General features: G+C 38.8%; 1 protein-coding gene and 1 long non-coding RNA gene across 2 annotated transcripts; both read left to right on the top strand.

The window, feature by feature from the left end:
- The first annotated feature begins 27 nt into the window (after window positions 1-27).
- LOC112494659 lies at window positions 28-1332 on the top strand. Its single transcript, XR_003060324.1, has 3 exons — window positions 28-142; window positions 201-292; window positions 608-1332. It is a non-coding gene; the product is annotated as an uncharacterized LOC112494659 (long non-coding RNA).
- Window positions 1333-1392: 60 nt separating this feature from the next.
- On the top strand, window positions 1393-4639 carry LOC112494658. Its single transcript, XM_025087180.1, has 2 exons — window positions 1393-1587; window positions 2144-4639. The coding sequence occupies exon 2, from the start codon at window positions 2852-2854 to the stop codon at window positions 4637-4639; it is 1788 nt and encodes a 595-aa protein (XP_024942948.1). The 5' UTR covers window positions 1393-1587; window positions 2144-2851.
- The last annotated feature ends 13491 nt before the right edge of the window (window positions 4640-18130 follow it).

Here is an 18130-nt window from a genome sequence, read left to right as displayed (position 1 = left end):
CGGTCAAAAGTTCCATACATGATATAGGTATATCCCAGTACCGTTCGCCTTATCCGTAACTGGGTAACTTAGTGAAAACTTGGAAAATATCTTACGGCCAAGACAAGAGTCCCAAGTGTTACGATTCCCTTACGTTATCGAGGTATCGCTTGTTTTATTGTACCGTTGCGACATTCTTATCTAACCTTAGGCATTTACAGTGAGCCACATTTCATACCTTTGAGAACGAGTTCAATTTATTTTTCCATCTCACGCTCGGACGGCACTGCTTGATCTTACAGCTGGACAAACCGTAAGTATATTTTGAGAAAACACATAACGGTTACACGTTATATATTTACACAACAAGAATGTCCTAGTTCTTGGCAATAAGAAGTCCTACGAGCCGGAAGTGGTGCCTGAGATAATTTATTGCCCAAGAAAATCTTTTTACCAATCCACTACTGCCGTCTGACGTCTTTATTTTCGCAACTAATATTTATCAAATGTCTTTTCGCTTTTCGTAAGCTTTGCCCGATGTAAGCTTTTTAGATTATTCTAATTTCCTACACACAAATTCTATGCTTTGTTGTCTCGTCGTATTTTCTTTCTATTTTTTTTTTCACAGTCAACTGATTCACGTTGGAGGCTGAATTTTCATGGAGTTCACGTATAAGCCAATGACCGTAGGGGTAGGTCAGTGCTACTCGAGGGGATGTAGGCGAGCACCAGTAGGGTGATATGTATTTATATCCAAACTGGTACAGGCGTAGAGAGAAGAAAACCCTTGAAGTAGGGTCGAATATCAGGCATGCGCCTAGCCAATCTGTCGTAGAGCTGCTTCCCGTGAAGACACGTGGATTTCAGTTAGTCTGGCGCACTTGCCAGGATTGCATGCATCCAGGAGTCCTGTATGACAGATCCTTGGGTCGTTGCGACACGCGGCCTTTTACACGAGAACAATTCGATTACGAAACGGACTCGATAATAGAAATAGTGACGGATAAAGAATGCGATTAATGTTTCATGATTTTGTAAACAGGATGACTTTACGAACGAGTCAATAAATGGGATAAATAAGACAAATGTTAAATTTTTTATTTATCACTTAATGCTACTAATGACACATGAATTTTAAATTTCATATGAATTTTGACAATCTACGCGACACTAAATATGTAAGGCTCGTGATTAATGTAACGCATGTTTTTTTCGATCGGACTTTTATCATACGTGCACGTTGTATCGATGTGAGTGATAAATCCTTTGTGAACGTGATAGTAATTTTTAATAAAATATTTATGAAGCACACGCGGACATCGGGGTGGCGACATATTTACTGACTTTTAGTGAGACCGGAATCGAATGGTGAAATAAAAATGCAGATTGAAAGAAAATGATATAGTTGTAATTTTTGAATGAGTAGCAATTAATTATTGTTATTGCTCGATCCATCACGATAAAATATCAATAATGTTATCACGTGTAAACCATTAATGCGAGTGTTTTATAATGGACTAAAATAATTATGAACATTTAGCGCTCCTAGGATCCGCTTTCAATTAACTATAATAACCAACAATAACGATCTAATGATCCAATAAAAAGGTACCGTTGAATTTTTCATTCGTACATTCTACCATATAAATTGTGCGTTATGCTTCAATGTACGAAGACTTAATCGTTGATAAATTACCAGTGATTAGGCACTTTTCGATTTCGATGGTATCTCAGCACTGGATTTTAATTGAACCTAATAACTTTACTACGGACAAGTTATTCAATTAAAATTCCCTTTCTAGTTGAATAATACTTGATATTTTCCATGTAGAGTTTCGTAAAAAAAAAATTCATTATAGCTAATAGAATATCGACGTGATAACCTTAGCTTTATTAAACCAAATTTTCGACATTAGATTTTCATTAACCAAGGATTACCTAGTAATACATTGCCCTGTCGAGTGAGTAATTTATCCTCGTGAGTATATTATCGACATAAATAATATCGTGAAAGTAAGCAAACCCGATTCTGTAACATGCCGGAAATAGTTGTTAAATTTATCGAGTCAAAGTTCATGGACTTCCGGTGCTCGACAAAAAGTCAGGAAACTGTACGATAACCAAAAGCGAATATTATTTGCGATGAATATGATTTATCTGATAGGCTCACAGTAATGCAAAGACTGATACTCATAAGACACGGCAGGGGACCGAAATGAGATTGCGAGATGCATTATGCAAAATTTTTAATTCAACGAAAAGATCATTAATTTCCTACAGCGCTGTATGTTAATAAAAGAAAAACAAAATTCCACTCAACCGCGCGATAGACGCTAGTATCGATATTTATTCGGATCGAGGTCAAAGATCAGCTACCCCGGAAGTTGTAAACGACGAGGAACTTTAAGTGGGCAACGATAAAGCGGAGTTTCGCAAAAACAAGGAAAATCACATTAAAGCATATTTCCAGCTGGTCCATGCCTCATCTCGATGTCATTATCACTCGCATCCATTTGGGTGCATCGCAAGGACTTTTTAAATAATGAATATTCATAAGCGAAACCGAGCCAAGTTTTGGTACAGTGGCGAGAGGAGATTCGGTGTGCGCATCCGCAAGTACTAAAGTGAGTAAGAAAAGTGCTTCGTGCTCGAAGATAAGAGGGAACAGTGAAAGAAAATGCACTTTCCGGATAGCTGTAAGATTGTTGCCAAGTCATGCGAGTAATGCGGGGATAACACTTTCACAGGGAAGCCAGTGCCGAGAGCAGTGAACCTTAAAATATCGGGCAACAGTTTGCACTTTAGCGAGCGCTTCGAGGAATGACAATTTAATTGGAAAACGGTAGCTAGGAGCACGTGTAAATAAATCAAGATGACAGTGCGCAGCAACGAGACGAAGAAAAGCATGAGGCACAGTAACTCATGGCCTGAGAGAGCCGTGACCGTTAAAGTTCGCGTGGATCCCATATCCCGTGCTTACACCATAATACCTTCGTTTTACGTGGATAGGCTGGTAGAGGTGGCCGCCAGAGACGTAGGTCGCATTGGGCACCTTGACAAATTGGTCCGTTCGGGCGGGCAGGAGGCAGAGGCTAATGGAATCGACGGTGAGGCAAGCGGTTTCGCGGAGTCAGAGGTCGCGGATGACAGCGAGAAAATTTGTAGCACAAGTCATTTCGGGGAAGACGATAAAGAAGATAAAACAAGCGAAGAACCTTTAGGGAAAGACGAGAGGCGGACTGCAGAAAATTCGCATGGACTCGTAGAGTTCCCTAAGGAGAGACGAACAATACGGAGGATATATCATCCGAGGGGAGATCCTGAAGATGACGGTGGTCCCGGAGAGAGTGTTGAGAAAAAAGACAAGAACGAAAAGACACTGTTTGGCAATTTCCCTTTGACGTTGGAAAAAAGCGCTGATTTATCTGAAGGAACAGGGAAACCGGAAAAGGACGACTCTTTTCAGAAGCATCGTGAAAACAGGGACAGTTCCTGGCAAGAACAATCAAGGATCAATTCTGACAAGGGACTCGCGGGATTTATCGGCGGTTCTTGCAAAAAATTTGCTCCGCCAGCAGGAAGCAATCGTTCATCTGAAAGTGACGAGAATATGCCGATGAACACTGATTCGAAAACCGATCGCATCTTCATGGAAAGTAAATACAGAAAAGCCATCTCGATGGGTGAAATATCGACTGGGGATAATGATAATTTTTTTGAATACACACCAGATATTAGTTTATTCACGTGGAATAAGATCATCGATTCGAAATTATCCTTGAAGGTGTTGGACTCGCGTTTCTGTACCGGGTGGAAGATTCCAGCATCCCTTGACAATATTTCAGGACCCAGTGATGACTTTTACAAGGACATAACGTCATTGGTTACGGATCGACATGAACTTGTCGAATCTTTGAGAAAGGATCATGCTGCCTTACTCGGGAGGATCAAGGATTCCTTGAAATTACAAGATGAAAGTTCTAAACGATCAGATAGTACCCGTGGTACGGATGAGGTCTCTGTATTAAATGAAGAAGAAGTGGGAAGTGAAAGGGAAGAAACAACAGAAGACAAGAATCGATTGAAAGAGCCTCCGGTGATAATACAATTGGAAAATGAAAATCCATCCAATTATCAAGATTTCGTGGTCTCTTCGCCTGAAGCGATTAAAAGTAGACACGCGTGTCCCAAGTGCAAGTCCGATGGATTTCTTCAGCTTCAAATTGATCCATTTCGTCCGCCATTGGATTTGCCAAAGTCAAAAGGGAATTGCGTCGAGAGCGGTAGCTTTACCAATCGCCGGTACAGATCGCAATCGATTCGCAACGAATCCCGTATTGAGATCGATAAGTCGCTCGGTAGACGAACTAAGAGTTTTGGGGAAAATATAAGAAACAAGAATGAAAACGAATCTTCGCCACGTCTACCGATAGACCATCGGAAGGAGACCACACTGAGAAGACATTATTATCCCGAAGGAGGATGGGGATATGTCATAGTCACGTGCTCTGCATTGGTACATTTTCTCGGAATTGGTCTACAACTTTCTGCACCCGGAAGCTGGCACGTATCTGCTGAACTCAAATTTCATCATCCTCCACTTCACTCGGCAGGTAGGAAGGATATTAAGATTTTCCACATTTTTCTTATCGTATGTTAATTATCATCATTAATACTGATACCAATTCCTAAGAGACACCGATGTGTCTGTAACGTATTTTCTTAAATTGAAACTAATAACGAAAATCGGAGACCTAATCTACGTCACTTTCGGTCATCAACAAAACAAGACGGTAGCTTAACGGATCTTGACGATTTTTGGGGACGCGAAAAAATCGAGAATCGCAACCGTAGGTGCTGATCTTTGGGGTCGCGTAAAATCAGCAAACGTAACTGGATGCAAGAACGGGAGCGAACGGAAACAGGGAGCAATTTATGGAGAACGTAGTAGGACGAATCGGAGCTGTAAAATCGAAATCCCTCCACCAATTAATAAATTGGGGGTGCTCACCGGAGCTGGTTCAGCTGATCCGTGAAGGCCGAGAACTGCATCCAGGAGACACTGAGGTGGGCACTGCACTATAGCACAACACTGCACCTCCGAAAGACGCGCAGAAAGTCGATAGGATTTTTTGGATATTGAGAGAGCAACGCGAGAACCACACAAGCGAGAACTTCCTATACCGTATAGGAAACGCGGCTAGAAAAACTATAAACAAATAGCACGGGAGCGCGAGCGACCTCGAGGCACCCCGATCGGTGTCCCAAGACTGACTGCTCTAAAGCAGTCAATTGACAATAGTCAAATTCTGGAACTAATCATTCTGATTGGTCGAGGTCCTTGTAGCCGATAACTCTTATCCTTTCCCTCGAATCGTCCCTTTAAACTAAATCGAGAGCATTCCTTAGCGAATCGGTACGTCACTCCTGGAGATCCTCCACGACGACTTCCCCAGGGTATAGGACGATCGCTGGGTACAACAACCATAACTCGTGGTTGGCGACTCGAAGATAAAGAATTGGCATGGATATTTCTAGGGATGTAAAATCTGGAAACAAACAGTGATACTGCAAAAGCTTCTTTTACAAGCGAAACGTCACAATGCATTGTTTTAGCTTATGATTGATCATCCGATAATAGAGGTTTTGAATCTGAAAAAGAAGAACCGTAAAGTGACAGAATGATAATCAGGATGAAAATATAAGATATTTTTAGCCTAGTTAGTGGTTAAACAGAATCGAAATTTTATTATGAAAAAATATGACGTTTTTCAATACATTCTAATACCTTGGTCATTTGTATTTTTTAGCCTCAGATAAGATTGGAACATTACAATTGGTAGATTCACACTTCTTTTTTCATTACAATGTCCTCGGAGACGAAGAGCCTTCGTCGTTATCAACTTCGCATGCTTATATTACATACGTATGTTACTTTGATGAACAAAAAAATTGTGTGTAGTCATGCATTATCAATTGAAAACCTTTAGGAATTTCTTCAGTATGCTTCGTTTGTTTGCATTTGTTTCTCTACGTTCCAGATACGACGACACTTTATTATACAAATCCATACACCAGGGATACCATATATCAGCAATAAATAACAAATAATCCTCCGATAATGTTGGGACCTGGAAATCTTGTAATCCTAACCTCAATTCTCATTTATCATTACTTTTTATGCGTAAGAAGCACATAATCCATCTTTGACCCATAATTCTCTTATACGAGGGCGCGTATCCCCATTACCATATGCGAATATTAAAAAATTGAAAAATTAATAACAGTTAAATAAAAATTATTAGTTACGTGAGCCATTTGACCTTAAAGATAGTATGTCCCAGGGCATTATCCCAGTCACTGGCTTGGAGCATTAAATTTCCATAATCGTGTTTCAGAATGACGGTAACACCTATGACGTACAATATTTGAAGAGAGGCAGTAAGATAAATATTTGCATCAATTGAACAGAAAACTTGTTTTAAATATGTTTAAAATATTTACGTTTTTTGACGTCAATATAATATTAACCCCTGGACCATCCCCTAATTTGAAATGCCAACCTGCTTTACAGTAGGCATATTCTGTAATAAGTATAATACGTGTAAAAAACTATGCCAAGTACAGCTGTGAATTCCGCTGTGAATTCGCGCTGTGAATTCCTCTAACGAAAAGTATAGAAATCATATTATTAATGCCAAATACATAAGTCACTACATATCTGCTAAGTATATGATCTAGCACTAGCCCATTATTTTAATTGTATTTAAAAAAAATTTTATACTCCCCTACTTCCCTACTCTTTTATATTACTACTGCTTCTCGTACTTAATTATGATTTAATGGTAATTTAATAATAATTAAAACTTTAGGTGATTCCTTATCGAGTACTACCTGACGGGTCCTTAATGCCTTGGCTGTACCGCCGGTTGCCTATACGTGGCGCGAAACGCGACCGAGTCTCTTGATTTTCGTAATTCAAAAATACATACGATAAAATTTCACAATTCATAAATTTCATTACACAAATGGGAAACAATATCTCTAGAAATTTTATGACCGATTCGCGTGTTATATTCTGTCAAAAATAAATTCCGCGCAAATCTACAACATCCGCAGTGAACCAATTTTCCAAATGAGGTTCAAGATCAAAATATATTTAGAAAAAGAAGCAAACACTCGCAACCCATCTCAAAATATGATAAATTTGGTGCCCTATAGCTCATAAATGACTGATTTATCAATAAAATTATTATTTACCTGTATTATGTGTGAACATACCTATACAAATATATAGTATATGCATTATATCATATTAAACGTGGATAATTTATCGTGAAGCGCTTCTGACGTGAATAACGGAAATTACGTAAATATCAGGGTTATATTTCATCACTTCCTTCTGGTATGACAGCCGCAGTTCTCATGCCTACAATTAATTATGAAATCCCTGTACTCTTAAGTACACAAACATACAGAGATTACGATATCGAAGAAAAATATTTAAATAGATTCCATCATCGATCCACTTGTTGAATATAAGGAAAAGTCATTGAGTAGCATACGTACAATTTGCAGCATAAATAACTATTATGTACTATCATTGATCTACCCAATTTTCAACAGGATCATCGGACGTTATTTATCATGCGTGTTTCGATTAAAATAGCGTATTACAAAATGTAATTTCATATCGGATATATCGAATGATGACTCAGATTTTGACAGTCTCCGAGATAAACCCATTTAATTCATCTAATTTGAATCTCGCTCTGGCTAATTAGGGTTTACTGACTGTTTAATCGAATTCCCTGTGAAGTTTGTTACGTTTCGTAATTTCGCGGTTGTACTAACTCCACTGTCGCATAAAGTAATATGGAACTTAGATTCTCTTGGGTGGAGAAAAGCGAATATGTATAATAATAATCACCAACCTACTCTTCGCAACCCTTAATAAATATAACGCACGTAACAGAGGAGAGCAGGGGCAGTAACGACTACTTTCATGGAGTCTGATAAGAGGATATTCTGTGTTTCTTGAAACGAGAATCTAGAAATAAAACCGTCCAGTAAATAAGAATGCTGGACTGCTTAATTATTTTGCGAAAAGGATAAAGTTCCTTTCTAGAGTAATTAAGATTGTAATGATAATTTTTAAAAATTCTGCGACTAGTCATTGTTTGTATATAAATTGAATTATGAAGTTTTTTTTTATAGGATTTTTTCTTCCTGTGTTATAACGTATATCCAACGTTCGTTGGGTTTACCATTCTGCGAAATTTTTTGAATTTGCCAATTAAAAAATAACAATATGGAAGCACTTTGCATATTTCATCGACGACTCACTTTTTTTTTCGTTTTTTTTTTTGCTACGACAAAATTATAAAAAATATTTGTCAACATTCCTAACTCACCCCACGATTGGGGGTGGCATAATGCTATCTACTGAAATTGTGTCGAGGATCAATATAACTCATCAAATATAAATATCAACTGCTTTATCCGGTATACATATATATATAGGGAGTACAGAATATCAGTCACTTATCAGTTCCATGAAGTTTCATTAAAGTCCGCTTCCCTTACAATTTCCATATAATAAAAGATTAACGTGCTTCTTGTAAAAGTCGCTAAAAAAATTCTATGAGAAACGACACACTCGCACGCAAAAAGTACACAATAAGCTTCGCTATAGTTTTAGCATCCCCTGTGATGGTAGACTTCTGGGCTATAATAAATTATCGACCAAATTCTCCATACCCACACGTTGACCCAAAATGTTCAAGATTCGTGAACACGCGATTAAGATGTGACCTTTAACCTCCATCAATCACACGAGCAGCCACAGTCCGCTTTCATTAAGGGTTAGTTCACATCTACGAGTACGCGTACGCTTCAACGCGTCCCCTTACACTCGAGAAATTCCTAGTGTTCTCCAGTCTTACCAGCGGGCATTGTTCCTGGTCAATGACACCCCCAAGTATATTCACAGTCTCTGATCCCAAAAGTCACCCTTAACTAGAAAGCATTTCAGAAAATTCGAAAACTTACAATTTACCGCGAGACACTCTACAACGATAACCACGTGCATCAACCTTTAATATTAAAGTGCAAAAGGGATATGTCCTCTCGTCGATGTCATCTTCATCATGGCGTAACTTGACAATATCCAAGCCGCGTATTCTCTCATCAGACCCAAACGGTTATTATCAACGACCAAGAAAAGATCGACCTAGTTTCAGGAATGGACAAAACGAGTTTCGTCCCACCCCCATCTCATTTTGTGGCCACCCTCGGTAACATCTGCTGCAAGGGAAGAATAAAGTCCCCCGAAGAAGTTCCCAAGTAGAAAATAAAGACAGAAAGAAGCGAGAACGATCGTTTGGTCTCGGCTGTCGATCCCAAGACGATCGAACCGCAGCTAGTCCAGGTAACATGCAATTAGGTGTAGACGCGCAAGCCTAAAGATAGAAATGCATCCGTAGCATCCGATGGCATTTGTTCCAGGTAAGAGAACGACGGAGGCTCGTACTGAACTTGATTCTCTTTGATACAGGCTGTATATCTGTATATCTACAGGCCGAGCAACATGTCGCAAAAAGTATCTTGTTTATGACACCAGCTATTCGAGGAGCGTCTATACTTGCTGCTAGGACGAAATCAGAATGTGACATCGGATTACCAAGTAGCCAGGACGCGTAACGCAACGAGCTGGTAAGAAAACCTGAAGGCAACTTCACGTCATAGACGTCACGTTCATTTTCAACCGTGAGGAGCGTCCTAATAGAGACCCGAAGACCGGTAACCTTCTGCGTGAGCCAGGGCAAGAAGGAAAGTCATTTCGTCGCGACTATCAGTTTTCATTAAGCCATCGTTGGACGTTACCCACTCGAGTCACTATATACGTTCACGGTTGCGCGATAACAGAATTAGAGGGGAAAAAAAAGAGAAGAAAAAAAAAGTAAGAAGGAAGTGCGCGAACTCGTCGAAACTTCAAGGAAATAGGTCGGTGCGAAGGCGTGTTACGTTTTCTTACGTCTACACGACGAGTGCTGCTTCCTTAGGCACTGTCCATATGGTGTAATAGCCCTAGATTCGATATTTGCACATACAAACTACTAGATTAATATTGACCACACTTAAGTATGTGGTATTAGTCGACTAGTGTCCTTTTGAATTATTTGAAAAACTTTGAGATACCTTTAATGCGGTGGAAATTTGAAATTTTTTTTTTAACATTGTCAGGAACAGTTGTTTAGAGCGAACGAAAGGAGGTAGTAAATGTTTTGTTGAAAAAAGAATTTTTCCGAAATACGTATATTTCGCTTCGTGTAGTTTAATGGTTGTTCGTGTTTTACTACGACGATAGAAATTCATTCGTGTAATTCAAACTGCTTGGGCAACTCGCGAAGATGGAGGAAAAATTATCTGAATCGGATATGAAAAAATTCAAGAAACGTAGGAACTCGTACAGTGCCGCTATGGAGGAGGAAAACATAATCGAGGAACCAGATGAATTAACCCGTCGACAAAGTGTCGTGGCGCGTTGGAACAATCAGAAAAGAAAGTTGATCAACGTACCGAGTTTGGAGTCGCGCAGCAGCTCGTCCGGGTCTTCGACAGCTTCCAGAAGACATCGTACCAGGATATCTTCCTTGGATATCACAAGATCATCTTCGGGCAATGAGATCGAAATACCCGAAACGTTTTTGGCGCATCCTGAAATCACTTCAAAATTATTGAGATCCCATTTCTTGGCTAAAAAATTCATGAACGAGTGCCAGTGTCAGAGCAGAAAGGATTCTCTCGCGTCTAGAGATTCTTTCTCTAGTTATTCTCTCAGACTCCGAGATTCCACTCTGTCCGTTTCTACCTGCCAGAGCGTCCTCGCCCCATCTACCGAAAGAAACTCGATAACCGTCTTGACTCATTATAACAGCAAGGTACAACAGGAAACTGAAGGAATTCAAGGACTGACAGGAAGACGACACTCGGATCAGACACATACAGAGAGAAATTCTAATAATCATCGTAGATTGTCCGATCAGACGCCAATGAGAAATCCAATCGATACCGAGAACAGAAACGGTGGATATATCGTGAAGAGTGATCGATCCTTCTCCAAAGACATTCGAGATCAAATCACTTCCTGCCGATGCAAATATAAAAACGACAGCGATCAGAGACTCAGTTTTAGCAGAAGAGATTCCAATCAAAGTATCAGCAGCTTCCGAAGAGATAGCCTCAATCCGGTGACTCCGAAAATGCTGAGAAGACGATTTTCCGAGCAGCTCATTCTGGAAGGTGGGCTGCGCAATGAGCCAGAATTCGAGGATCTTGTGGAGGAAAATGATATCGAGGAATCCTTGACGGCCATGAACGCCAGGAAGAAGATCACACTAAAAAGGCACTACTATCTCGAAGGAGGCTGGGGTTACGTCGTCCTCGTGGTTGCTACTTTCGTTCAGCTAATGTGCCACGGATTACATATGGGTTCCGGAGTGCTCCTGTTACCTGTGACACGGCAGTTTGATAAGGATATCATCGATGCAGGTAGGACGATAATGGAAACCTATGATCCTTAGTCTATGACGTAGCTCTTCGTATATGATTGATTAGTTGCACTTCCGTTGACAAACTACACGCGTTATATACATTTTTTTTTTATTTCCTTCCCTCAATTTCACATACTCAGGATATCGAGCTCCTGGATACAAAGGAATGTATTTATTTCTAAATTACTCCTGGAGGATCTTAAGCTGCTGTGCGGGCGCTTTAACATGATACGTTTAAAAAAGTTCGTATGACTATCCTTTAACGCGATAAATCGAAAGGGAAAAATAATTCCATTCGTTAAAATGCAAATGGTATATCATATGTCAATGAGTGGACGGTACAAAATAGTTATAACTTATAAATGTAATATAAATTTTTAAAAAGCAGCTGGCACATTAAAATCAAATTTCGCGAGAAAAAAATTTGATTTAAAGAAATACAAATAAATGATAAAACTGTACGATTTTTTTTTTGTCTTTTTTTTTGAAAAAAAATTTGACTTTATGAACAATTTCACTGAATATGATGAAATGAAAACTTTTTAGGTATACTATGATTATATATTTTCATACTTAGGCGAAGGTAGAGATAAAATATTCCCAGCGCCTCATATCCGTTTGTGATAAGAGATAAAAAGTGAAAGAATTTTTATTTCTAAAACGTCATATTAAACAATACGTGTCCATCACTCGGTGCCGTTGAATACGCGTATAAAATATGTCATTTATTATTTCATAACTGTGTTATGCATAAAATATTTAATATCCGGCACTGAATGCTGAACGTAATGAAAAGCCGAGGCTTTCTGGTTAGCGTCCACTTCGCTGAGCTTCTGCCTTTATTTCGAACAAGTTAACTGGCACCGTGTAAAAACATATACCTACTGGCTCATATACAGAGGATGTTGATGAGACTAACGATTATAATATATAAAGACATAAAGATAATGTCGAGTGACTCCGTTCCTTATTGTAACTTAGATCAAGCGAGTAGCGTACGCAGCCATCGCTAAAACAACACGCAAGATATACATTTCGATGAAGATAGCGATTTAATTGGAATTTCAGATAAATTTTCGATAGCAGTTAATTACAAGAATTTCTCTCAGCTGTATTCGTGCGATCAAATAAAACAGTTAAATTAATAAGAAAAAAAATATTCAATTTCACTAAAAGAAAGTTTGGATCAAAATTTTCTTTTTAATAAAAAATGTCAATTCTACCTGCATTCGAAAGAGTCCCAAAAGAAAATGCATCCCTGCTAAATCCTCCCCTTTAATACCATTCTACAAGGGCATTCACCTTTGATCTTTGCAGGGGTAAACGATGAATTACGAGCTAGCTTGTACGTTTGAACGTAAACTAAGGGGATACCTTAAATTGTGATTTGGTCCTTGTACATCCCAAGCAAAATTCTCTTCCGAGTTACTTCAGAACCAGTCACGGTACAGTTTTTCATATAATATTTAAGAAAATTATGTTTCCGCCTGTATATGGAGATTTACTTATCATACGCTACGTAATGTCGTATACGTTATTCTAAATGGTGATCAATAGCTGGAAACGTTAAATAAATAATTGTCACGAAAGTCAACGTACAGTTCGCACCAATAATTTTGGACAGTGACCCAATATTCCTGTTCGTGAGTGAACGCAGATACAAATCGGAGGATTCTAACGGAGCGTGATGCTGCTTATACGCTATGTTGTGCAGAACGTGTAAGCAATTCGCTGCACCTGCACCCAGGACTGTCATCCTGGCAAACGGTACTTGCAATAACTTATACTTCGTATGTGCTACGTCCCACTGTTAACCTACATAGGAATAAACTGTCGTACAACTTCCGACTCCTCAGACCTAGAGACAAGCGGGAAAGTTTGTTTCGTTGTTCAAGCCAAAAAAATGAGTCAATGACCAGGATACTAGAAGACGAAGAAGTAAAATGTGAAATTCGGTGAAATTCGTATCTGCAAAAGGAATGTGGATCAATGACGTAATCGGATCGTCACGATCCATAGATTCGTAACAATTTCTGTTGTACAGATGTCGTAATGATTTATGACGGTTCAAAGTAAGAAGAAAGGGAAAGATTTGACTGTCGATAACTTTCCAGCCTCTTCGTCGCGGCGTACTGGGGAAAAAAAATCTTCACCCTTTTGCGATGATTAACTGAGCGTTTAACGAGAAAAGTTTTTGGTGAAAAACATGAAAATCATTACCCACCAAAGTTTTGTTTATCTTGAAAGATGCTGGGGAATCACGAGGATGACTCGAGTTTCGGTAACTTTCGTTTATGCTTGTATATGTATTTTAATTGTACTGATCGAACTTGGCAAGCTTTGAAGAAACTTTTATCAATCTTCACCCAGATAGTAATGAATAAAGTTATCGTGTGCCAGGAACGCTTTCTATTATGCTGTTTTCCTTAACGTGGAATATATACTAGATACTAATTTGATAATATGAAATTATCTGTTGGACGATTTATAATGTTGCTTGTAATCACTTTGGCGAATACTATGGATTTGATGTGTTTTCAAATGCTATTTTCTGTTCGGAGCATATCGATTAATAACTTGTAACATTAAGTAGGGAAAGTGCAGGGGTTAACAAATATGAAAATAAATATGAAAATGTCACTTGTAATTTTAGGCTATGACGTTTACACAAGCCAAAGAGGCTGCTTTCAATTTATTATGAATAAATCGAAACTCACGTGACTAATGCTTTAACGATAATCGATTAATCAATGTCGATTAAGATCGACAGCATTTGCTATTACTTTTCCATTATTGGTTTTCATATACTGAAACTTTTATGATTTCAGGAGTGAAAACCAATTCCGATATAAAGTATATCACGTATTCGTATAACTTGAATAATCATTATTTACGTAATCGTTACATTCAGTTGCGAATCCAGTGAAAATATACTGGATGACTGTGCTAAGTGCATTGCGTAAGCATAGTACCGAGAAACTGGAAGCAATCTTTTTAAAATACGTCAATCTTTTTTTTTTATCGCGAATTCCACTAGCCACTCTATTTTTTTTTATTCTAAGCTCTTTCTGAAAAATTGAACCTGCTGATTAAATACAAATTAAGAATAGAATATATATATATGTAATAGTACTAAAATTTTATTTCCATTTGGAAAATACAATGATTTAAGGATCTTTATCACGTCACGGATGTATTGTCTTTGAGTACTGTAACTTTTGGACATTTATATGAAATTTGAAATACATCATATCTTTTACAACATCTCACACAGATATCGGATAAAATTTGAATCACTAATGCATTATAAAGTGTAATTCTTCCAGTGCATTCGACTTTATCGTGGAGCTCGTAAGAACTGAGCGCCAGTCTGGCAATGACACTAAAACGAAGAAACCTTATCTTAAATTTCATATGCAGAATTTTTCTACCCATCGCAAACAAAAATATCCACGCCGATATTCCCAGACAACACTGAAAAGCGATCGTTAGCTTATTATTACCCAGATAGGTATAATAAAATAATTCAGTTTTTATATGATTTACGATAAAAAACTTTTTTTAATTATAATTTCGCTGTTCAGTAGGAAAAAAAAATTATGAAACAAAAGATCCCTCATATCGTGCCAATGTTCAGCAAGCAGGAGGGCCAGGAGGGAAGGGAGAGAGTGGAGGCCGAAAAAACGTCACAGGTAAAAACTTCGATTAATATTCGAAAATGTAACGACAGCTGTTCGAGAGGGTGATCGAAGGGATGCTTTAATGACACACCCCTAACGTTATCCATCAAACTCACGTCATTGAAACGTGACGATACCTTTCGCGATAATTTGTTAAAGAGAGTCTCTCGAAAATGTTGTATCACTGTAAAAAATTCTCTGAATTTGATACAACGCTCGAGAAATCTTCGTTAGGAAAGGCAACTCGACGAAATTCGCAAAGTTTGCTCATTTGTTGGCGTCTCGTGAGAATTGCCAACAAGCTCAGATGTCACGGCATCATGGAGGCCAGATGGCATAGATAACCCCAAATTGAGATTGACCTGGAAAATGTGTCTAAGCTCCCTTTTTCTCTAATTCCCTTGCGAAATCGCGTGTTCGCTTGACCGCATAAGAACTGATTTAGCTGAATGGCCTCAGATTCCGATTAATTCCCAGAATTAAATGAACTGAATAATTGGGAATATCAATTCCGTCAAGTGACATAATGATCCTTATGCATTGTGAGGTTGAAAATTGCTCACTGCACAGAGAGAATTTTTCACTAAAAGTTACCCTAAAATTCACGGTAATCACGGGACATCATGATATTTCATAATATACAATAATAATATTACCTATATGTATATTTAAGAGCAACTCACAAAAATATACTAAAAAGTAAGCATGATACGTTAGCTTATACTGAATTGTACGGTAAAAATTTCAAAACATAGTTTAAAGGGACGACTCAATGGAAAGAATACGAGTTATCAGTTATAAGGATCTCGACCAATCAGAATGATTAGTTCCAGAATTTGACTATTGCCAATTGACTGCTTTAGAGCAGTCAGTCTTGGGACACCGATCGGGGTGCCTCGAGGTCGCTCGCGCTCCCGTGCTATTTGTTTATAGTTTTTCTAGCCGCGTTTCCTATACGGTATAGGAAGTTCTCGCTTGTGTGGTTCTCGCGCTGCTCTCTCAATATCCAAAAAATCCTATCGATTTTCTGCGCGTCTTTCGGAGGTGCAGTGTTGTGCTATAGTGCAGTGCCCACCTCAGTGTCTCCTGGATGCAGTTCTCGGCCTTCACGGATCAGCTGAACCAGCTCCGGTGAGCACCCCCAATTTATTAATTGGTGGAGGGATTTCGATTTTACAGCTCCGATTCGTCCTATTCCGTTCTCGATCAAATGCTCCCTGTTTCCGGCACTATTTACATGACACTTACTCCGACCCTCTCTATCTCAACCTAAAAGTCTGAGCGGCCGTGCATTTCTATAACTATTCATTACCGTCCATGCGTCTAGTTGCGTTGCTAATTTTACGCGTCCTCAAAAATCGTCAGGGTCCGTTAAGCTACCGTCTCTTCTGATAGGTTCTGTCAGAGCTCTCGTTTTGGCGATGTTGGGACTGTTCCATATCAACTCCCAGGACATACCGGCTCGTCAGTTCCCGGTAAAAAAATAATAGGCAGGCACCCACCTGATACGCGGCTGCATGGATAAGCCATACTAAGCTTTTTTTTTTATATTATTTATATGTACAGTGCTAGTCAAAAACATTATCACTGTGCAATACTTCTAAATACCACTGTACTGTATCGATACTTTTGATCAGTACTGTATATGCTCATGTTGTATAAAAATCTTAAAGATTTTACAACTCTTCACAGGACTCATTTAGCCTGCAGTTTATGTGACACTCAAATCGGTATCAACCGGTTAATCGTAAATTTTTTCCTGCCAGTAGGCAATTAAGATAAACATAGAATTGACCTTATCTCGATACTAGGGATGTCGCAGGGGTATCTTTGGGCCTGTTTATCGTTCGACTTTTAGAAGACGATATGCTTGGCTGTTTCATTTTCTGCAGCCATCTTTATGGATCATTCGACGTCTTTACTGCGACAAGTATTATACGATCATTGTCCGAGGTTTACGGGCAGTCGTAGTTTTACTGGTTTTCAGTCGAATTGTTCGTCTATTGTTATGCTCAAGGAATTCTGTAAAGTGTAAAGTAAAAAAAGTCGTCCGCCCATATAGAAGCGTTTGCAATAAAATCAATTCGATTCTCTCTCAACAAAAATTCCTGCACGATTTAACAACGCATTCTGCTTACTTTTTCACCCGAAACCACGGATACTTTTCGCTACCGAATATCTTAAAAAAAAGTATCTAAAACTTGGAAAAATAAATCAACGGCACTACCGAGCATTGGGATACAGTTTGGCAAGCTGCCCTAGTGGGCTTTCCCTTTACACTTAGTCAATTTTACTCCTTATGTTATCGAACCACCAATCCGCGATTGGCTCAGTATCGTAATAATACATTCCAATTCGAGAATAACAGTCGCACCCTATAGACTATACAGCTGCTCTCGAACCATAGTGACACGAAAATCCCAATCGGTGCCAACTACGGCAGCAGTGGGGATTCGTTTTATTGAGCTGATAAAAAATAAACTGGGACAGATGTAACTGCTCGAGTATTTCCGTATATCGGGTCGATAAGCTATGGCGTCCTGAGCTATTTCCGATGAGAAGTGCATATTGTTACGTTTCGCACTGTTGTTTTCTTTCTTGATTTCTTTCTACGTGAAATTCCCACCAAACGACACCTTTTCGTAAGTAAATGGGCACACTTGGCAACGTCGTTAGCAGTTGTGCCAGTTTATGTCGTTTCTCCAACTGCCGAGACCAGCAATTTACTCTTACATTTCTTTTCCTTTTTCCTACCCCTTTATTAGCCATAAGCTTCTCGGTGGAACAGCAAGTCGAATTATTTTTAAGTATTGTTGAAAATGCACCATTTTTTTTTTCAAACTACCCTTATCACCACTATTCATATTTTTCGCACTGTTCGCCTATACTTAAATTAATTAACCTAACTCATATACG

This window comes from Cephus cinctus, unplaced genomic scaffold (assembly GCF_000341935.2).
Source record: "Cephus cinctus unplaced genomic scaffold, Ccin1 Ccin1_scaffold0690, whole genome shotgun sequence".
Lineage (NCBI taxonomy): Eukaryota > Metazoa > Arthropoda > Insecta > Hymenoptera > Cephidae > Cephus > Cephus cinctus.
This window is presented reverse-complemented; position numbering and strand designations above follow the sequence as displayed.